This window comes from Fonsecaea pedrosoi (assembly GCF_000835455.1).
Source record: "Fonsecaea pedrosoi CBS 271.37 unplaced genomic scaffold supercont1.6, whole genome shotgun sequence".
Classification (NCBI taxonomy): Eukaryota; Fungi; Ascomycota; class Eurotiomycetes; order Chaetothyriales; family Herpotrichiellaceae; genus Fonsecaea; species Fonsecaea pedrosoi.
In genome coordinates, this window is record NW_013550610.1 from 1601221 (window position 1) to 1624261 (window position 23041).

At 53.3% G+C, this 23041-nt stretch overlaps 3 protein-coding genes across 3 annotated transcripts; 2 read left to right on the forward strand and 1 right to left on the reverse strand.

Moving 5' to 3' along the window:
• Positions 1–1728: 1728 nt before the first annotated feature.
• On the reverse strand, positions 1729–2657 carry Z517_09414 (peptidyl-prolyl cis-trans isomerase-like 1; the record flags this gene model as incomplete). Its single annotated transcript, XM_013425324.1, has 3 exons — positions 1729–1858; positions 1925–2103; positions 2250–2657. The coding sequence occupies 3 exons, from the start codon at positions 2655–2657 to the stop codon at positions 1729–1731; spliced, it is 717 nt and encodes a 238-aa protein (XP_013280778.1).
• Positions 2658–8763: 6106 nt separating this feature from the next.
• Positions 8764–10084, forward strand: Z517_09415 (tartrate dehydrogenase; the record flags this gene model as incomplete). Its single annotated transcript, XM_013425325.1, has 2 exons — positions 8764–9180; positions 9371–10084. The coding sequence occupies 2 exons, from the start codon at positions 8764–8766 to the stop codon at positions 10082–10084; spliced, it is 1131 nt and encodes a 376-aa protein (XP_013280779.1).
• Positions 10085–19998: 9914 nt separating this feature from the next.
• On the forward strand, positions 19999–20680 carry Z517_09416 (uncharacterized protein; the record flags this gene model as incomplete). Its single annotated transcript, XM_013425326.1, has 3 exons — positions 19999–20283; positions 20346–20514; positions 20568–20680. The coding sequence occupies 3 exons, from the start codon at positions 19999–20001 to the stop codon at positions 20678–20680; spliced, it is 567 nt and encodes a 188-aa protein (XP_013280780.1).
• Positions 20681–23041: the final 2361 nt, after the last annotated feature.

Sequence of the window (23041 nt, forward strand, 5' to 3'; positions counted from 1 at the left end):
TGGCCGTGTGTGGGGTGACTTGGGACCCGTCTGTCTCAGTTGAAGTCCATTGTCCATCGCAGGTGTGACAGGACCGAGGTCGTCCGTTGATGAACAGGTCATAGAGTCCTTGAAAGATGGTTTGCGGAGGTCGGAGGGAGCGTCACGACCTGCGGCCCAACCAAGGTGATGCCCTTACCGGCACTATCATGATCGAGAACGCTCAGATGCTGCTCCGCCTTATCCTTGAAGCTCCGTATCACAGGCTTGTCGGCGGTGACTGTGGCACTGCATCAACCCTGTTAGTTCTTATATAAATAAGATGTGCCACACCATATAGGCCAGAATTAACAATTGTCAATCGTGAAGTGAAGCAGTTCCACTGGAAGCCTCATCAGATTGGTATGCCCATGAAAAGGAGTCCAGACGGCCTCGATCGAACATTGACCGTTTATGGGTTGGAGTCGAGGTCCTTCGTTCGGTGAAAAGGCCATGCATGGAACCATGAAATGATAGCTGGCATATGCCATTCAACTAGATCTGACAAACATCGTCCGTGAAGGTGGGGTAGCCTCCCACTCCGATAATGTTTCTGTGTCTGGGGCCCAGCAAGTCGTAACTTAGAGCAAACAGATCGACCTTGGGAGGCACCACTGTTAAAGGTGGTCGTCAGACTGGTGACCCCGTGTATGATCTGAAGAAGTAAGGAACCTGGCTGTCTCAGTCCACCTTCCCACGAGTCCGCCAGTATCATAGTATTTTGACCCTTCTCTTGTATGGAGTTTGAAGAGGAATACCGACAGTCTCGGTCGAGGTTTGATCGTCGGGGAGAAGAGGTCGAGGTCGTGTTCGATGAAAGGCCACGGGGCTCTGAAATAATAGTTAGAACATGTGCCGAACAGCTGAGTTGACAATCACACTGTAAATCGAAGAAGCTACCCTTTCGTACGGAGAATTGCCTGTCTGAATGCTGCATTTCCCTGCATGATGCAGGAGCGTAGACCAAGCGCAGGAGGGCCACTATCAAAAGGTTGGTCAGATGGTATGACCGTGTATGAATTTGACAAGGAATCCCGGTCGTCTCGGTAAAAATTGCTCGTCGGTAGGATGAGGTCGAGGCCTGAGGTCGATCAGAGCTTGTATTCGACGAGAGGTTGTATTCGATAGGATGTCATGTTCGATTAGAGGCTATAGATACCTGCAAAGACAGTTAGATATGCCGTAATATTCAGCCCCTGATCAGATCTAATAATCTTACCCGTGAAGTGAGATAGTTATACCTGCTTGGTGCATTCTTCTGTGTCTGTATCCAGCTTTTTCCTACGAGATATCGCAGCGTAGAGCAAGTAATTGGAGCCCTTACTGAAGCAGCCGCCGCGAGAAGATATCAGATGAATATGGCCGTGTGTAAGTCGACTCTTAGAGGCAGGCACCCGGCCGTCTCGATCGAGTTCACCGATGATCGTCTGTGTATCGGATTGAGGTCTCCTTTCGAAAAAAGGGTTATGGAGTCCTGCGGCAAAGACAGTTAGCAAGGTGCGCTATCTGAATTGACGATTCTCACTCGTGAAGCAAAGTAGACAAGTGCTCGATGAATTGTCTGCGCATAGATTCCCTCAGCCGCAGTAGTATCGGAGAGCTAGGTCGACCTTCAACGCAGCTGTCTCAGTCGATCTTCTCAGAGAGCTCCTAGTGTTCCATTTCGACCCTTCTCTTATATGGCTTCCAAGAGGAACCCATCTCTCTTGGTCAAAGCCTGGTGCTACGCCTTCTCAAAGCCACTTGGGCCTCGACACTTTTCTGCTGACTGGCTCGTCTTTGTACAGCTTGCGCATTTGGAGCTGCCAGATCTGCTGGGCGCAAGAGTTTCCGAATGATGCTGTTCATGCGGGAGTTAACAGTGCTGCTCGCTCTCCTGATACGACACCTCGTAGGCGTGGAATACCTTTCGTATGTGATCGAATCGTGTTCGTAGCGGTCGGTTCGAGATTCGTCCGTCCAGGCGAGCGTGCGGACGGTCGTGGCGCGGGTAAATGCGATCGAACCCATTATGCCAACAGTGTAGAGTCCGGCGCCAGCCAGGATCGCAGGCGAGAGGAACATTGACGGAGTGAGGATAGCAGCCTAGGTAACGTTAAAAGCTGTCCAAAGGGCATATTTTTGAAAGTAGCCAATATCCACTAATTTGACAAATTAACGATAGAAGAGAACTTACTTATCAGGCTGCGTGTACATTGTGCCGTACATGGTGCCAATACTGGCCGCCAGACCCAGTCCGACCACCAACCACGGGTTCGTGGCCACGTCTTTGGCCTTGAACAAAACGTCGACAGATTGCACAGGCTCATATGCCGGCGAAGGAAATCTAGGAGCAAGGGTCGCGGTAAAAGGTTGGAGGGGCGTAGGTGGTAAAGATTCTTCGCCAGCGCGATGGAAAATTGACTGCCATTCTTGTCCTTCCCGCTGTTGGCCATGCCGAGCACACCTGCACCAGTATGCTTCAAGGACGGGCTGGTCTCATCGGTAAACTTGTCGCCATAGATACTTGAACCACCTCGGCCAGTCCCTATCGGATCGCCCGTTTGGATCATGAAGTTGGGGATTATACGGTGGAAGATGACGTTGTTGCAGTATTCCCATTGAGCCAGTAGAGAAGTTCTTTCATCGTCGGGGTCCATACTCTCGTGCGACCTGTAAAACTGACCTTCTTCACCAGCTTGTCTGTACAAAGCTCCTCGCCCACTTCCGCGACGATGGTCAAGCTAGTGATGATCTGGATCACTCCGGCTAGGATGCCGACCTCCATGACAAGGACGGCCATGGCGCCAGCAGAGAGAGGCGTCTTAGCGATCACCGCTCGGGACCTTTGCACTCACATGAATACCTGTACCCAGTTCTTTTCGTTCGACATGCTCCAGGACGAATGCGAGGTGAAGAAGAGCCTAGACTGCTCTCTCTCTCTCGCTCCCACACATATTCCTCCCTGTCCCCTCTTCCTCCGCCTCGGGTGTTTCATGGTATGACCAATGGACCCGGCCGCGAATATCCAGGTCGTATTCCGGTAGATAGGTCGGGCGTTCAGTCAGTCGATGGGTGATAGGTAGTCTTCGAGCCTGCGAGCAAGCTAGCTAGCTAGGAAATCGCTTGCTTCTCGATCTTTTCAGCGGAAGATAGCATTAAACGTTGCTTCTCTTTTCACCCACGTATGTGTCCTTCTCGATTCCTCCACAATACCAGACTTGACAATCTCACTATGATGCGATAATCCACGGTCTCGGGCCATGTGGAAGAGGTCAAAGTCCTCAAATAGAACGTGTAGAGCGGCGGCATCCTCGATCGCGTTGATGGCCCCGAAGCCGCAGTATGGAGGCAGTAGGAGGCGTTGCTGATCAGGACGAGCTCGACCGCACTACGTCCTCCGAGACTGGTCTTCAGAGAGTGGACTGAGAGGTTGAGGATCGAGAGGCCGGCTCGGCAAAGAGTCGTGGGCGGCATAGATGGGAGCAGGAGGAAGGTTTCGGCGATCATAAGACGTCTACGGTGTTCTTTCTTCGGTCCATGCAGGCCACGCAAGACAGCGAGTCCCTGCTGACGCAGCGGTTGACGACGCTTTGCTTGACGGCATCACGGGCTCCTGAACAATCACGGCGAGACCCCTGGAGCGACACGCAGGTGGTCAGGGCTACCGCGTTTGCTGCTGCTCCACGGCGCACATGTACATGCCAAAGTTCCACAGCGTGTTGTCCTGACACGGGTATCACTCGAAGGATTGTGTGCATGAGCACAGCCTTTCCCCAGCAAGACGGAACAGCGTTGGTGCGCCCGTGTATGAGTTTGAAGAGGAACCTGAACCGTCTCTGATCGAAGTTGATCGCCTTGGTCGGAATGGATCATCGATCGAGCGTGTGACGGACGGAGGTCGAGGCCTTCTTTCTACGGAAGACAGTCGGCATGCACCATTCGACAGCATGCGCCTTTCAACCCATATCCGATGAATCTCGCAGTCAAATAGTTATACCCGTTGGGAAGACCATCTGTATGAACAAAGCCTCTTCCCGGCAAGATATAGTAGCGTAGAGTATGCAGATCGATATTGGCCTCGGCGGTGAAGACTGATGCCGGAAGGATGTATGGATTTTGAAGAGGATTTGCTCTGTCTCGATATGAAGTTTGATCGTCGGCGACAGGGTGGGAGTGTTGCTTCGACGAAAGGTCATACATGCATGGAGCTCTGTAATGCCAGTTAGCATGTGCTAATTCCACCAGATCTCACGCGTGCAGGGAAGCAGTCACCTACTCGAAAGGATTGTATGTATGTGAACAAACACAACTATTTCCCGGTAAGACGTTGTAGTGTATAGTAAAGAGATCGACATGGATCGTGGCGGGAAGAAGCGCGCCAGAACTGGTCGACAGGTGATATACAGGTATCAATGGGGGATGCCATCGTACGGGCAGAAGGAAATGCACCGCGTCTGGTGCGGCGGAGGATCATCACAGGCAAAGGAAGCTGTTTGGGAGCTACGGGGATGGATTGCCGCGTGGTGGTACGATGAAGCGAGGTAAAAGGAAATCTTCTAAGCTTTGAGTCTGTAGAGAGAAGAAAATGGATTGGAGCAACAGATTTTTAAAAAGGTGAATGTAAAGTCGTGGTGGGTCGAATGACGTCCATTGAGAGTTTGAGGACAAAGAAAGGGGTTCCCTGTAACAGACAAAATCTATGATCCAATTACTTTTCAGGGTCGAGTAGTGGTCGGGTCGGCGGTTCGGTGGTTCGGTGGTTCGGTGGTTCGGCGGGTCGGCTCGAAATCAGGACTGACCTCCAATATTTCTCCAATGTGACTTGTGATGCCAGGATCCTCAACCTCGCGAGCTCTTGGGGTGTTGAGATTCAACGCCCTATCAGCAAGCAAAGTGGCACCCTCGGCATAAACCATTCACAGCGTGACTGACTGCTTGTGTTCGTTGCCGTTATCAGCTGGTGTTCCGAGGCCCCCTGACGAATTGCCTGGCCTGATGAGCCGTTGCCACCAAAGACTGTCAAAGTCACAGAACCCGAGGAAGAACCGGTTGCTGGCTGTAAGGCCGGGAATCGCAGAGACGTTGTGGGTGACTGGACAGCAGCAAGACATGACCATCGATCAACCAGGCCGAAGTTGCTGGTGTGTGTGTGCACCATCGAAGTAGAGATGCGTTTATGCTTCATGGCGCGTCGCCCGACCACATGAGACATGGTCAGTCCATCACAGCAAATCAAGTTTTGTCTCCGGTTCGGTCGATGAGAAAATAGATGCCACAAAGCATTTGCAAGTGGTCAGAACTGGCCTCAAAGGATTCTTGTCGAGTGATTTTACCTTTTGAATATGTTTCTACTATAGTTCTCATCTGGATCGGCATGGTGCATCTCTAATTGAGATACCGAGGGATTCTGGCCAGGATGAGTATAAATTCGACAACGAAAAGACGTGGGAATAACAAAGTCCACCACTCTCTCGATGAGTTTTGAGCACAGTTTGTGCAATAGAGCCCCATCATGGTGTAGTTCGCGCGAGATGTCTTGCTTAGTCGCATCTTGCCAAATCCCATAGATACCAGTCCACACGTCCACTAGCGGCAAGAGGGGACGCACACAGGACCCGGTCGCTGCTTGCAGTCACGAGTGTATCGCTGATGAGTTCTGAACGTATTGAGGAGCGCTACAAGAAAACGTGGAGTATTGAGACTAGAGCGTAGTTTAAGGGTCTAGTTCTCGCGTCGACAAGGAGGCATTTTGAGATTTAGGTAGGTAGTAGAATAGCAGTCACAGTAGGTGTAAACCAAGAGTTTAAAGGCGGAACTGAATTCTAAAGGTGACCTTGGAACGCGTCACCCAGATCGCCTAATCGGGTCGAGTCTAGGAGAAGATCACGTTGCTGAATGCACACAGCTTTTCCCTCCCACTGTACATCAGGGTCGATGCACCCACCCCGTTGACGCCGAGCCTGGAACAGCTCCTCAGCGAGCCACGGCACCGTGATCTGATCACCTGGTAGTGTGGAGAGAAGAGACGGAATAGACGTCGCAGAATCAGGTACAATGTCGCTAGGTATTGCTCTGATAGCCTGCCTGCCGTTTGCTCGATGGCCTAGCTTCGTTTGGGAAATTATGCGTCGAATTCCTACAACATGTTCCCTCGATGATGCCAGAAGAACGACGAACAAGTCCAATGAAGTGGGAACTCGTTGGCAGGTGTCACTCACTCCATACTGTGTTCTCTGGGTTTGTCATCTTCTCTGAGAGATTGATGCCGTAGCTCGTACATGATCAGCAATGCCATCCACTATGCAACCAGTCTTCAAACCTATATTGCTGCTCAGCCTGGACGGACAATAGGAATTCCCCCTTGTCCTCCGTAAGTGTCTCGACTGTGATATGATCAATATGTATTTGGCTTTGGCGACTGGTCAATACAATCCCCACCGTCATTGGGAGCAGGAGCACGAGGACTAATGGCGCCACGGGACAGGCGATGGATGTGATTCAAGATCAAGGAGAGCAGCTGTTTGGAGGTGCTTGCAGACGTCGTCAGGAGTATGACTCTCTTCAATACCGCCGGGCTATATATGAGAGAGCACAGCCAGGGATAGCATCAGGACGAACTCGTTCAGATCCCAGCTGATCTCTAGGACGTGTGGTATCTGCTTCGCGCAGCGCCGTCGCAGTCTGTTCCAACACGTAGTAGCTGCACCAAATCGCTAGTTCTCGACTCACCTTTGTGTGTTTGCTCGTCTGTTCTTCCAACAGTGCCAGCATCGCCTAATTTTGGATCTGCGGGTTGATCAGCCTTGGGGCGGTTGAAACGGTTCTAGAAGAGGCCGAGTCTTACCTCCAAGCGACGTGTAGCTCTCAGAGGACGGAAGAATGAATCGAGTCGCTCATGTGCATGCGTAGCGCAAAGGATATGTCTAACCAATTGCGTAACGAGGGCCTAGACCATAGGCCATGACGAACACTGAGCGTGTTAAACAGCCAAATTGTGGAATTGGAATTGTTGTCTGGATTGTCTCTGTAACTTGTCTCTGCAACTTGTCTCTGCGTGAGTTCTCGCGAGGTGGTCAAATGCCTCAACCTCGACGCCCATTGAAATACTCCCGGCAAAAAGGTTCAGCACGTCTCTCTAAACCTCTATCTTCCGTGTAACTCGGGACAGAATCGTCAAGGGCTTCCTGCTTTTGCCTTTTGTATCTTCCTCGGCGGACGACTCTTTCTGTTTCTCTGACGTCTTGCGCCTCGTAGATGCCTCCCTGGGCTCTTTGCTTTGCTTTGGTAGGAGAGAGAGAGAGGAAAGTCCGCAGGATGTGTTGACCTGGGGATTTGGAGAGAGACGGTGGAACGCTACCGTCGAGATGGCAGACACCACGACATCCGTGACCCCACAGCTCCAGTCACCATGACAGTCGATCACAAAGCGCTGATTGAGACACACCAGGGGGTGGTGTTCACCGGATTGCACCCATTGCCACATCGTCGCAATGGAAATGAACAAGCCGGACCTATAACACCACGACACCCCCCAAAGAGCATCAACGGGGAGAAGCCATCTCGTCTCGTCTTCAGCTTGTGAGCAACCAATCTCCACGACCGCGGCGCACATGGACATGTGTTTCTCCGAAGAAGTGCGAGTAAGACCGTTGGAGATGGTCGAGGTGAGAGGTGAGAGGTGAGACTTTGTGTCTGCTCCCTTGTCCGTATAGAGCGTGAGACGGTACGGGTCGTTCATGACACTGTCACAGGGGTTTGACACGGATCCTTTCTGGTTGGTGCCATCTGTTCGATCGAGCCGTCGGCGCGTTCCAAACTGCCATTTCGTCAAGCCATTGACTTTGCTTGGTTGGTTGTTGCTGCACTTGATGAACGGCTTCTATGCACAGCTGCTCAGCTCTCTGCCAGTCTTGTTTCCCAAAAAGTACGGTTGCAGCTGTAGGTGGCTGCGCAGGTTGAAGCGTTTCTGATCCGTCCCGTCCCGTCCCTTTCTCTTCAGTTGGGCTCAACAACAGGAGGCGTTCGAAGAGCAGATCAGCCACAGCTGAAGCCGCAGGGAACGAGGCGGGCTTTGATCGGCTTGAACATGAAAGTGGCGAAGAGCCGGCGCCTGACAGGTGCAATGTGTTGGAGGTACTCGGCAAGCGTCTCGGGGAGAGAAGAGGAGATGCACCCTGATGGAGGAGGAGGGATCTGATCGACCCTTGCGTTGAAGAGGGGGGGGCGGCGGCAAAGCTCCACGGTTGTGCGGAATGTGCCGTGTGGTGCACCGTACTGCAGGGGTGTTGGCATTAGTCCGATGTGTGGACCCCTGACGCCGCTTTTACGTCGCGCTTATTGGCGCCTTGGCGGGTTTGGCACTATAATCTTTGGCGCCTTGGCTAGCACCACGGTAGTTGCCAAGCGCCTTGGCTGAATGTAACGTACGGTTCCAAAGACTAGCGTGGACGGTCATTACATTCCCTTGGCGCTCAACCCGAATTGGCAACGCAGCAACCCCCCAATACGAGATGCTGACACACGTGACGGCAGGTGCGGGGAAGCCACAGGATATAAACCCCCTGACCCCCTCACAAGCTTTTGAGGAGGGGAGTGTTTTCTTGTCCTCGTACAAGTCGAGTCGTTGTCAACAAGAACACTTCTTCGACCGGCAGTTTCCACTGGGTGGTGCAGGTCCTGATACAGCATCTGCGGTCAGCAACAACATCAATATCAACGTCACCACCACCACCACCTTCGCACCTACTCCGCCGCCCCTCGACCATGGCGTCGGAATACAAGAAATACAGGATCGCCTCGATCCCCGGCGACGGCATCGGGCCCGAGGTCATCTCGGCGGGAATCGCGGTGCTGGAAACGCTCTCGAAGGCCTTCTCGCACCTGTTCACGTTCGAATTCACCCCCTTCGACTGGTCGAGCGACAAGTACCTCAAGGAGGGGCGGTACGTGCCTGAAAACGGCCTCGAAGAGCTGCGCACGTACGACGCCATCCTGTTCGGCGCCGTCGGCGACCGCAGAGTGCCCGACCACATCTCACTGTGGGGGCTGAGGCTCGCCATCTGCCAGCCCTTGCAGCAGTTTGCCAACGTGCGGCCGACGCGGATCCTGCGCGGCGTCACCTCGCCTTTGTCGGCGTGTCAGGGGACTCTGGAGAATGCCAAAAAGCTGGATTGGGTGATTGTAAGGTTTTTCTCTCTATTGTTCTCGTTTCTCTCTTCCTTCTACCACGGAGGTCTGACCTTGCTTCTTCTTCCCCCCGTCACGATCGCCACCAGCTGGCTCTCCTTTTTTACCACAAGTGTGCCTTTCTCAGTGCGTCCTTGGAGTGAAAAATTTGACGCTGACACACACATCTTCGAATGGGGCATAGATCCGGGAGAACAGTGAGGGCGAGTACGCCGGGCACGGAGGGCGGTCGCATGTGAACCAGGCGTGGGAGGTGGGCACCGAAGTGAGCGTCTTCACGCGGCACGGGTGCGAACGGCTCCTGCGATTCGCGTACGAGACGGCGCGGTCGCGGCCACGCAAGACGCTCACGTTCGTCACAAAGTCCAACGCGCAACGCAACGGAATGGTGCTGTGGGACGAGGTCAACGAGGCCGTGGCGCGCGACTTCCCCGACGTGCGCAGCGACAAGATGCTGGTCGACGCCATGACGTGCCGCATGGTGCTGCAGCCCGAGACCATCGACGTCGTCGTGGCCACCAACCTGCACGCCGACATCCTGTCGGACCTGGCGGCCTCGCTGGCCGGGTCCATTGGCATTGCCCCGACCAGCAACCTGGACCCGACCCGCAAGAACCCCAGCATGTTCGAGCCCATCCACGGGTCCGCGTGGGACATTGCGGGCCAGGGCGTCGCCAACCCCATCGGCACCTTTTGGACCTGCGCCGAGATGGTGCGCTGGCTGGGCCAGCCCGCCGCCGCCGACGTGCTGATGGCCGCCGTTGAGCGCACCTTGGACGCGGGCGTCAAGACCCGCGACCTGGGCGGCAATGCCGGCACCGCACAGGTCACGGACAGGGTGTGTGCCGACATCTTCGAAGTTGTCCGCGAGCAAGCCGTCGTTACCGGCGGGAAATGATTTCCCGAGAACGACGTCTACATCAAAGACACCTTCAACCGCTGGCTGGGTGGGTTGACAAGTCACCCCTTACACGATCCCTTTCCATATCCTATGCGTGGTTAGCATGCCATTCAAGAGTCAAAGCCCCAAGAGACCCCCTTTCTCCCTCCCCCACCCCTTCGCATCATTCCATCCCGTACTCAGTCACAATATACAGAATATAGAGCAAGCAAGCACGTCGAGAATGAAAAAGGTCCCCTCTCACAAAACCACAAAGCTGTCATAACGTCGACCGTCTGGGACCCAGGACACGCCATCCCCACCAGTCATCCTGGGCTTGCTCGTCGTCCTTGGGCATCGGGATTGGAAGCTGTTTTCGACCTCGAGAACTTTTGGGTCCGTCCGCCTCCACCTACCTCTCGCGAATCACGACAGACAGACAGGGACACCTTTCATTGTCCGGGCCGCCTTTGTTTTTTAATCCCTTCTTTCTCGGTCTCCCCTCTCAAGTCCCATCTAATACTCTCAGTCAAAGACAAGCAGTGCGGCCGGGCCGGCTCAGGGCTCTTTCTCCCGTCATCATCATCATGTGCCCTATGCGGTGCAGACGGGTCTCACTATGATTCCTCGCACACACACCATTTACCATTTCCAGATCTTCCGTGTTTTTCCCTCCCAATCATTTCTGCTGCAACGTTGGATTGTCCAGGAGAGAGACAGAGAGTCGTTCCTCGCGCCGTCAATCAATCGATTGCATGAGCTCAAGTCAAGTCTTCCTACTGAGCCCTCGGTAGAGAAAACACGCAGCAAAAAAAAGGTGGGGAGACGGGCACAAAGGGGCATTCATTCTCGTCCGGAACGACAACGAGAACGATCGACAGCAAGGTCGGTCAGTGATCAGCGACCACCTGAGGTCAATTGGGCAAGACTGCCAACGCGGCGCCGCAATTGGTGGATGGACAGATCCGTCTGTTGGTGGTTAACCCAGACGATATGAATCGCTGATTGCTGAACGCTGTCTAGCAAGAACAGTGCCGAAACGCTTTGTGGAGGACATCGAACCGATGGGTTTTGCCAAAGCGATCAACGAACCGATCAATTCAGATTGCGAGGATGTGGACAAGGCCCGAGAAAGGGCTGCCTGAATCTCAGAGGCTCCCTCAACGTCTACGCCCAGTAACGAAAGGTTTCTGTCAACGACACAGGAATGGCAGATCTCCGAGTGTGGAGAATTCTGTCCATCATCTGGAGAAGACGGTCCCGACGCAGTGCACGATAGAGGCCTGCCCCGCGGCGCGATATCTCATCATCGTCATCCGCCGACGCTTGCTATTCTGGTGCAGCTTTGACCTGCCATCGATTAGTGGTTTGATCATTCGATCATTTACTCCATGTCTCGAAGGAACAACAACTGCTCGTCTCCCCCACTTTGGGTTTCTGATGATGATATCCGATAAACCCGAGTCTGATTGCCATTGACGTGGGTCCAATGCCAGACGTATCGGCCTTAGTCGGTCTCGGCGCCATCTCTTTTGTTGTCTCTTTTTTTAGTTGACTCCTGGGCTGTCTCGCTCCAGGACAGTTCTGCACGACATCCCTGCGCGCTCTCTCTCTCTCTCTCTCTCTCTCTCTCTCTCTCTGTGTGTGTGTGTGTGTGTGTCTGCTCTCCCGCAGGCAACACACTCGCGTCTTTCTTTGATTTCCTGCTTCTCGCGGCACCTGGTTTGACTGTGCCTGTTACTTTTGTGATGATCCTGAAGAGATTCAACGCCTCTCGGAACACATTTCGCGACAGACCACTCGGTCGTCGCACCGAGGCACTTCAAGACCGTTGGCACCACCATCGCATCGTCCTGCAGCTGCCTGTGCACTACTGGCCTGGAGTTTCGACAACAATCTGAGGGGCTTCAGACGGCCTGACGGATAGTCGCCGTGAATCATGCAATGGAGGTGTCGAGCTTAACAAGATGAGGCCATGTTGTGGCCGTATCCAAGGCTGCGTCACTCTTCCCTTGGTAGCAGTCGGAATCTGTCCAGAACACGTCGGATCTGGGTGCTCGCGACTGAGTCGATCCAACATAATGAACCTCAATTCACTTTTGGGTAAATCTGCAAGAAGCTCGATCTGCTTGACAGCCACGGTCTCTCCTGTGGCCCAATTCCGTGCCCTCGCTGAACTCGAATCCCTCGCCAGAACAAGTCGGCCACACCCCGAAAGGCACGGCCCAAGCAACCGCAATTAAAGCTGTATATTGCGTCTGGCCAAGTATCAAAGCTGGGGAGAAGTCTGGATCGATCGCCCGAAGCAGCAGGGGGACGGTCGAAGGGTGAGTGATGATATGCGTGAATACAGCGCGGGACTCGTTGGGCCCGTAGCCGTCCTACGCCCTGGTCGTCAGGCGGGGCGTCGTCATCGTCTAATGGATGGGCCATAACGGCTCCGCCTTGTCGTTTGCTTGGACCGGCGTGGGCAAGAGGTTGTCGAGGTTCGTAGCCGCTGCCGAATGCGAACTCACGGCTTTAACGTCTCCATCGTTTGCGAAGCACAAGTTCATGTTCTCGCAGCAGGGCTTCGCTGAGATGAGGACGCCACTGAGGTTGATTTGAGGCCTTGAACCGGCTAACAGTTTGTCGAGCTCTGGGGCCGCGAAGTGATGAGGTCGTCACTACAAGACTCCCTGAGAGCGACGGTACGCCAGCACCCGACACGGTGGGAGGCTCGCCACTTCCTCGCCGGCGCGACGTCCTTGTTTCGATTCCAGTCTTGTTCCGTGTACGTCTGCTCTGGGCCAGAATCCCTTGAAGGGATTCACAATCGTCGGCCAGAGACTTCTTCACCAGTTTCGTTGATGGGGACCTGGCGGGCAAGGAGCTCTCTCGGCCAAAGAGCTTCGGTTGCCGGAAGCAGAGCGATGGTGAAAGAAAAAGCAGAATCGTGTGTCAGATGCTTCAATCCAGGAGTGTCGATTGTTGTCCTGCGGATGTTGTTCAGACTCTGTGATGTAGTGGACCAGGAACATCCAGTTCACATCCACAACATCGATCTCTGTCTATTTATTCCACTTGAAAACAGCCTCTTGCATCGGAAATGGGGTGGCCTTGTCGGGTAATGCGTAGTTTATCCCATTCAGTCATCCCATCCCGACAGTCCTTTCTCTTCAGGCAGTCTCTTGTTGCCTTCGAGGATGGCCGGAAGGACTTGGAGTCTGAACACTGAATCATTGCCCGCGCGTGGAATAACCAGTCTGCACAGCATATGCATGGTTGGAGGCCTTGGTAGAGTAGCCTTGGTATTCTCATAGGTCTCGTGGAAGAGCAGTAACAGCTCCCGATAGCCTCCGCCCCCGGTCTGTGAGAGCTGGGCCCGTGGAGGTAGCTGAGGTCCCTCCCCAGCCGACGAGAGACGACAGTCTTCTCTAATGTGAAAGGGGATGGGGGCGGGGGAACGAGAAGTAATATCCACATGGTCCTCCTCCACCAAGCGTACGGGTGATGAACAGTAGATCCTCATACAAGGGATTGCCAATCATAGTCGTTTGATCCAGATTTGGCCATTGAGGCACAAACTCCATGGCTGTCGATGAAATAGCCCTGTTGATGTCAATGCCAACCCATCGCGCTTTGATTCGATCAGATTCCCAACTAGCAACCAAAGGCCAGAGAGAATGTTGGATCCAGGGTGAACGCGTCCGAATTCCAGGTGCCATTGTCGATATAAGCCGAGTATTGCGGTTGAATTGTGCGTTTCCATCTTTGATGGTCTACCACTGGCGCCGCGGCGGTCCAGCAGTTTCAACAGGTTGAGCAGATACATCTGCCTCGTTCTGGGGTGCCAGAAAAGCATGGTCTCGCTCCACTCGCGGTAGTGACTGATCTACAGATCTGTCCCTCACAGAACCAGTGCCATCGACCAGTGGTGTATCCTGGGCTTGTCGAGATTCAGGGCCGTAAGCCCAATAGACTAATGACGAAATGCATGACCAAGCATGGCACAGGGCTTGGTCATATCCGCAAACTTGCCCTGTCTCTTCTTCGGCACATTAACGTAAACGCGAGCTGTGACGATTCTCAAATGTCTCCCATCGGGTCGTTCTTCGTCGAATCGCTCCAGCCAATGAATGGATGAGGACGTCGGTTGTGCAAATATGCAGCGACTTCCAACAAGTTCTTCTATAGGAAGTCTGGTAAGCCTGAAGATTTCTGCATTGACCTCATCTTGCTCATAAACATTCGATTGACACGAGTCCTCGTAGGGTTTGCTGAATGAATTTGTGACATCGATTCCATTTGCCACCTGTTTGAGTCCATTGAGATAGTTGAGAGATAGATGGCCTGATCGTCCATTCCACCGCTTGGATCCTTCACCACCCTTGACCGACGACTTTGAGATTGAGTCTCCGCGATGTATATTAGCGAGTGGGAGGCATTGTCTGTTGCCAAGTTGATAATGTCTACCTTGCTTTGAACACCTGTAACTCTCCGATTGTGCTCATATGCCGGTGTTAGGAAGACCAGGAACTGCCTCGAGGATAGCAACCATCTCTCGCTCCTTGAGCGCGTCGACATTTCAACAGATCAAAGCTCAATTCTGACGATCATTGTGCGTTATCGAATCGAATGGAAACTGAGACACCATCAAGGGCGGCAATCAATGATACGGTCGCCACAGCCCTTTGCTGCTCCCGCTGTGATGGGCCAATCTACCTGTCATTCTTCCGTTGCGAAGATTGGTGGAATCCGTCCTGGAACATGTCTTGTAGCGGGAGGCGCCAGTATCGACCAGGAACTCCTTTTCCTTAGCACCGCCGACTGCGATCACGACGTGACAGTTGGGTAGCTAGAAGCCAGGCTTGCTGCCGGCTCCCGCATTTGCCTTTGTTCTTCTTATTAGAATGATACTGTGGCCGGTCATCAGGGGAAACGAGATCTGCATTGAAAGGGCAATGTTTTCAGCCGTGATTGGTGGCCTGATCTGTGCGACGGGCCCATTTACTGCCATCCTTGTTCTCGAATTGGCTAATGGTTGGTCGTCGATTGGCCTTTTGCGTGGCCCAGCATTAAAGGCATTAGCCTGATTGGATTGATTGTTGCATTGGCGGTAGAACCCTTTTCACGCCTGGAGTATGCCTGGTTGATTCTGGTTGCAATTTGCCCAATCTCAATGATTAGGGACTAGTGCGTCCAATAGGACCGCTTCCCTTCAGACTCAAGGTGGGAGGACTGTTGGACTCTCGCTTGAACGCAAAGACGACGAGCCTTCTCGTTCCTTCTCTCTGAAAGGCCCCTTTTGCCCCCTGAGTCCGGTGTGTGCCTCTTGGAAATGACCGTGAACCGGCTTCGAGTTTGAGCACCCAGCAATCCCAGTGCTCAAGAGGGAGTTGAATCTCTTTATGACGATTGTGGTTGCGACGGTGACAGCGGTAATAGCGTTGATAGTCGTGAATGTTGTGACGGCGATAAATGATGATCCTAATGGGATTACGGGCGATGTGGGGGTGATGGTCATGCGACACGACCTTCCCAATGCCGATGCCTTGTGGTCGACGACTGGTCCACCGGTGCCTCCAATCGGCGCTGCTGAGTACTAGGCCTGTGCGAGGAATTTGGCAATGATGGGAGGGAGATGTGACCACCTGGCAGGATCAAACGGACCTCAAGCAGCATCGGGCACGGAAACTGGTTTGAAGGTTCATTCCAGTTCCAACAACTGTTCAAATCATATGTGGTGAGTATGTGTGACTCAAACCACTGCCGCTAGTAGCCGTTTGGACTCGAGACGTCTGTCGGCTAGATTCAATCTCGATCAATTGTTGGCTGGTTCATTTTGCCATGTTTATCGGGTTCCAAGATGACGAAGAGACGAGGTTTGACTTTGGAGTCGAGCTTCCAGCGGCCTTGCCATCTCAGATTCGACTGTTGCGTAGACCTCAGCGTCCAGATGCTGATCCACAACACTCTCCTGGCCCTCAATCTCTCCCTATCTCTCGCTGTGGCGGATTGCTCGAGCTCCCGGACAGTATTCAGGTCTGGATCATGTCCAGGGTTCTGTTCACTCCGAGAGAGCAAGCCCAGAGGCAATGAGAGTCATGAATTGGACCCGACAACTCCAAGTAGAGGATGCCGTTGTTGTTGTCGCTTTGGCTCTGGAAGCTTCGTGTGACAGGGTCAGAAATCGTCTTCCGAGAGTGACTTTGGGGACAAGAGGCCTCTATCAAGACGCCAGTGATCGGGTGACCAGCGCGAATGAATGACCGAGCCTCGACACGACAGAGTGTGTGGCTTGTAGGGCGACGATGGCCTGCTCAAAGAATTTCATCTCCGCGAATCTAGGCGGATCTTACCCAAAGACCGCTGCAGGCAAGGAGGACCCTGATTGCATTGAACACTGACCACAGAGAGTGCGCGAAGGCGAGGGATGCAGCAACCTTGGTTCGTACGTCTTGTGTCCTCAACAAGAGTGATCTGTTGGTAGCTCCCGAGGATCTGGGCGTGTAGGAGTCGAGGTTGGAAGGCGATAGAACTCGAAGTGCCCAGTCGACAAGGCACTCAAGGCACATGGATTGGCAATTGGCACTGGCATCTGACGCATAACAGGAGCTCCTGGAGGCATTCCAGGAGCCTTTTTGATGCGGTCACTTGGCTCTTTGCAGGCGTGTTCTCGGCGGCCAAGTGTGGCACGAGCGCCGCTCTCGTGCCAGGATTCAGGAGAGAGAGAATCAGACCAAGACTCGAATGGGTCGCAAGTAGAGTGGTTGATCCAAGTGGGTCGTGGTTGTCCAAATAAAGTTTATCTGCCCCACCACCTTCCTAAAGGGATGGTTTAGTGTAACGTGATCTCATGCCTGCGCTTGTCTCGTCGCCTGCGTTGCTGGCAATTGACTCCTGGCAACGCTGCTTGTCGTTCAATCGCTGCCCCTCCGGCGAGAAGAACTCACCTGACCTAATGACGATGCCAGAAGGTCTTGGAACATCCAGCCGCCAGTGAACCATCGACCTGTTCGAAGGATTCGCTCCCGAGTCCTCTCCGCGTGGTGTTTGTCGGCAAGTTCAATTGCAAGTCCGTGCAACTCTCATCAGAAGGAATCTTGCCGACTTCCACAAATACGTCGTGCTACAGACGCTAGCGAAGTCGGCGAACCGAACCTCCAGGAAGTCCAGTACCGAAAATGCAAAGAAGGAGGAAAAGCGAGATCTGCGCCGTATCCAAGGCAACAGAATGGTCAAGGGAGAATTCTGTGTCGGATACCGTCGGCGAATTCTCGAGAATGGGCTCGAATCATCGTCAATGCTGGCTTCCTGTCGCGGTTCGGTGCCACTGGCTTCAAACAAAGGCTGCCGACATTGGGTGATATGGAAATCCCGTGGCTGTGTTGTTCGGGAGGGAACCCCTGGCCGTGATGTCCTGCATATTTCATCGCTACCTGTACCTCCAGGTTTATGTATGAGCATACTTGCAAGTGTTCTCCACAGCTTCATCGCGCAGGCTGATGAGTCTTGTTTCCGGAACAGGGACTCGGTTTGTGGCGACCGACCCGGTCTTTGAAGGCTCAGATCGTCCTTGATCATAGCTGATCCCTGGCCGGAGCTTTCGGAACCATCTCTTCAGTGTGCCTACAGCCCTTGCGATCCTCCCTTGGATTTTTCTGAATCCAGACTCTTCTCTTCCAATGTTGGAATGATGTTTCCGGTCGTTTATTGGAACAGAGTGAGTGCAGGAGGGTCTATCGTGCCGCCAAACGAAGCCGCTCTGCTGCACTTTGTTAATCATGGCAGTGCCTGCTCAATGTCATTTGAACGGCCCTGTCTGCCCCGGGTCCTGTTCCGCCTTTCGCTGAACAAGGGAATGATCCTTGGTCATCATTCACTCTTTGCACCTCGTCATATGCATCACTGTCTCTGATGTGATCCTCACCACGGTTCTGTCCGGTCTCAACCTGAGCAGCCTTGTTGCTCCGATTGTCCAGTTTTCTTTCCCGGCACGGCAAGAGGGTTTGGATCGAGCAATCATACGACTGGAGACGTGCAATGATTAACCTGCATCATGTCTACCTCGATTCTTCATTTGTCATCGACACGGCCTCGTCCGTCTGGACGGGACTGTGAGAAATAGTGTCCTGTTGATTGTCCTGTACGCCTTGGTCTTGAACGATGCCATCCACTCACTGAATCGAGGTGTGAAATGGCACATGGATTCGTTTGTGCACTAGAAAAGTTGGAGCTGGACCACAAGGGCTGTACAATGAGTCCTGGCCCTCATATCTGTGCTCGGGCCTGATCATCCAAGAAATAGGCAATCCCCCAACCCTGCTGCTTTCTCTGAGCAGGTCTATTTTGAACGGTATTCTGCCAGTCAAGGACTACAACAGCACCATCGCTATGCCGATAAAAGCCAGGATTGGGAGAGTTTGGATTTTCCCATCATTGCTCATCTTCGCTGGACGGTTGAAGAGGATGCGCCAGTCTTTCCCCCTTAACCAGCTCAGGGTCTCGTCCTTGGGCCAGTTCGACGTTGATCAAAAGGTGCAGCACCCACTACCACATGCGGAGGTCGACTTGGACAAGCCTGTTGGTGGCTGGATTGCATGATTGGAAGATACACCGTTCTTGACCGGGCTCAGGCCTCCATAAATGCTGGGTCGTTCCACAGCTTGTGATCTTACTTTGAGCACGACGGCTTCACTATCATCCAGGCTGTGTTGCTCACGAGTCTGTGGTCAGGACACGACCATGGTCGTCAACGACTTTAATATGCACCTGTCTCAGCGGCAGCAGCACAACCCGGACGGGGAATTATGGTTTCATTCAGTCGTAACCATCGAGCCGATTGTTCTGGGCTTGTTGTGGTCAGCTACACCTTCGGAGGCCCGCATCGAGAGCAGCAGCCCTCTTCCACACGTGCCCTTCGATCGACCCTTTCCCTTGACGCACGACTTATCTGCGGGGACCGCTCGATGTCTTGCACGACAACCCGCGGCGCGTGAGCTTCGTCGCTGTAGCACCGACCACTTTGGAGGCCGGCATCATGAGTGCAGGACGGGATCTCGATGCTAGCACGGAAAGCATGTTCTCGTCGTGCAAGGAGTCTACCGATGGCTTGCAGCAGCGTATGAGACTGCACGGGAAGGTATTTGACTCTGCCGGTCCCATTGAAATCGAGAACTTGGAAAGGGAGGGTGTTACAAGAGGGAGAACGGAGACAAAGACATTGTCGAGGCCCCTAGGTACACGGGAAGGAGACTATGATCGGAGTGCGTTGCCCACTTGAGTAAGGTAGTCTTGCTTAAGAAGAGGGCGTGCAGTTTGAGAGATCGAGTCTGCAGCAACTCGACGCTTTTCAACTGATAATTGACACGTCGGGAGTGAGTTGAAAAGTCGACGGGAAGCTGCGGGCAGACCACGGGTCGCTCCTCGAGGGCGTCTGGGGTGATCTGGAGCAATGAGCAGGCCCTGCGTTCGAAGGGACTACAGAGGAAGACATGGCTCTGACAGAATCGGAGGTTTCGCGTCCTTTTTTCTGACCGACACATCCTGCCGTGGTTAGGCCATCTGGTTCGTCTCGTTCCTCGAGCGCAGCAGCATCGGCGCCTCCAACGTCGCTGGCATCTCGCTGGATCTCAAACTCGTGGGACGAGAAACAATCTGGCACTCATTCTCTCATATATCCCCTCCACCTTGGTCGATGTACACTTTGGACTGCATTCAAGTATCGTCTCGCGGACCTTTTACTCGCCTGTTCTCATCACAGGCGAGGGTCTTGTTTGGTGAAGAGCATTTGTGAGTATCGGTATCGTTCAACGGTTGGCTGACATCCGACGAAGGGCTGTCTGTGCATAAAGACGAAGACCAAGGCGACCCAGAGATCCTCATGGACGAAAATCAAGTGCCGATGCGGGCTGGAGATGAGAATCATGAACTGTTTGGAGCAGTCAAAGATGGCTACCCGTGTTGAGCACTCGCTGGGAGTCATTGGCATCGGTGGTCTTCTAGAAACCAGCGGTTTCGGACAGAGGGCGCAGACTCATTGGCTTCCGCAACCAACTAAACGATTGGTCGTCGCAATCAAGCCGTTGCTTCGTCCCTCAGCTGGTGCTTCTGCAAGCTTGCTTGGTAGCTCTCTTGTAACGGTCATCGCCCCAGCTGCCGTTGTCGAACCTCTTGTACTCATGGTTGTCTCTCTGATCGGTCGTGGGTACCAGGCCTGTGCAACAACCGGTCCTGTGAGCGCCAGAAGCAGCATCCCTATTCCTCTCGACCGATCAACCGACTGCTGGAGTATCAGTGGACGCCGCGGGTGTCGAATAAGAGCGCCGGGATCTTGGAGGTTGCGCCTCGACGACGCCGAGAGAGGGAAGAATGCCTCTTTGTGAACAATGTGCCGAAAGACGTCGATTCAGCGTCAGTCCAGCAGCACCGCCGATGGTTGGAGGTTGTCGCGAATGTCGACAACGGTAAATCTCTAGCAAGAGATTGTGCAAACACGGAAGATTGTATGCCTGTTCAGATCCTGATCCGGTCATTGAAATCGAGCCCAATCAGCAAGAAATGTCTGCGACGGCTGCAACTCGAAACTCCGGAGAACTTGATGAAGACGATGCGCTACAGAAGGCCGTGTAGCAATCTGGTTTGGAGAAAAGCTTGGACGGCAACGGCATTCTCGACTCTGTTCCACTGTCCATGGAAGTTTTTGTTCCAGAAGCCGACTAGGGGGGCCGTCACTGGCGACCTCACAGAGGGCGTTGAGTGTCTTTCTAGATGCCATCGATGCAGTCCACAATTCGTTGCCCAGCGTCCAGTGCTTGACATTATAAGGCTCCTCGTGGCTCTCAGGTTCACGTTGTGCGTGTCCTTGGTGCAGCTTCAGTACTCGACCCATGTCATGGCGTCGTCGAGGGGCCCGTGTCAAAGTTGAGGTAGAGATAGGAACTCCAGGGGTGTCGCCACAGGGACGTCGTTCCCATTACAGACGTCATGCTGAGCCCTGATAAGTTCGAGGACGCCAACCGGGAAACCAGCTGTAAGTGAACCCCCTTGAGTACATTGGTCTCACCCCTGGCACTAAGATGGAAGATATCGAGGTGAACAATGTCTATATCGGCTCATGCAACAGCAGGGTGATGCCTTGGAGGCACGGATTCCACACGATGCCGATGAGTGGACTCACTCGTCGACTGATCAGGATGTAACTGCGCGACCATCCATCAATCGGGGATTCCTAACCTTCTGATAGCACTCGACGGGCACGAGCGACGAAGCTTCAACCGCGTGGTCGAGCCTAAGAACAACGTCGGAAAGTCTTCTTTTCTTGTAAAGCATCTCCAAGCCTCGAACGGTCCGAGATCAGGCTGCGCAGCTTCCGCATCAAGGCCAGCTTGTTTCCCGTTGCGTGGTCATGGCGCTGCACTCGTCTTCTCGCCGACCCAACCGATAAAGGGCCGGTGATAGCTTTAGTCGGCTTCAACAGTCTGGAAGAATGATAATTGGGGTGTCTTTGAATCAGATTGATTGACGCCCTCAACCATCGGCAAACGGCTGGAGCAGTCGAGCGACTGACAGAGCTGCCCTTAGTCCATAAGATGTTTCCTGCCTTGAATCCCCTCGGTCACTGACCTTGTCTCAAGGGGATCAGCTGCTATCTTCATGCCATTCATTCTCATTTGCACCTGAGACGAGCCTCCAATACTTGGAGACCGAGAGTGTATGTCGTCCCATACGTCGAGAAGAAGAAAAGCGGCAATGAATCGAGAAGAATGCGCTGATTGGTTTTGTGCTTTGTATTACCTCGAGACTGGACAACCTGTTACAGCCTGCCTCCCAGCAGGCAGGCTCATCTCGTTGCAGATGCTTCCTGGTGGCGCAGGGTGGAACGCATCAGCCATATTCTTGAATGTTGATCTGCCAACATGCTGCTAAAGAGTCCTGGCTTTAGAGTGGACTAGTTGCGGATCACTTGATCGCTTGGTCGTTGGTGTAAGTACTTCTTCAAGCCCGTTCCCGCCCGAACTGTTGGATAATGCCAGCATATTCCGATCTTGAGGGAGGGAGAGCATGACAAGAGGTCGGTAGCCGCATTCGACATTCACCTTGCTGAAACGCCAACGACGGGGGCCCTGGGTGAGGAACAACCAGTTTGTGGATCTTTTGACTGCGTGCGACACACCGCCTTAGATGGTCGAAGTATGTATGAGACGATTGGTCAAGGACGTTGAAGATTGTTTTGTTGTTTTTTTGAATTCCATGATGTGGCGAAGTTGAGAGCTTTCAACGCGTATGTTTTGAGCCGATGGAACCACAAAGACCAAAGAGGCAAGTGCCCTTGATCGCTCCTCAACGCCTATCTTTTGTTGAATCGCTGCTTCTTTTCGTCCACCGTTTTTGTGTATCCTGCCAGGTACGCCGCACCATGTGTATCCTGTGTTCGATAACAGCTTCTATTACAGTTCGCTCGGTGGTAGGAGGGAATAGGTTCGCTTCAATGCATAGGTTGAGCAACATATGCCTGACGACGGCTTTCTCTCGTACAGGCAAGGCGCCCCAGGATATATTGACGTTCGCCCATTTGGATTGTGGGATGGACGGCAGCGTAGTCTCTCCTGACTCGGACGGCGAGGATCTTGAAGGTGTGGTACTGTGCATGGTCGAGGCCGAGCATTTGCTGTACCTGGAGAGGAGTTCTCGGAGTTTGATGGGCACTTTTCTATCCATGCTTCAAGTCTCGAAGCAAAAATAGGACGGAGATTTGTCAATGGAGGAGGAAAAAGATTCTGCTGCTGCTCAAAAACCCGCTTTTCTGTTCAACGACAAGGGCGCAGTTCTTGGCAATTGTCAAAATGACAGGGATGTGGTCTCCACATGCTTTTTTCTGTCCGAGCAAGGGGGAGACAACTGTTACACAACGGTCCTGAATGTGTTTTCTCGTGGTCTTTTCCTTCGAGTCTCGCGCATCAGGATTGAAGCTCTGCATTCAGACACAGAAGC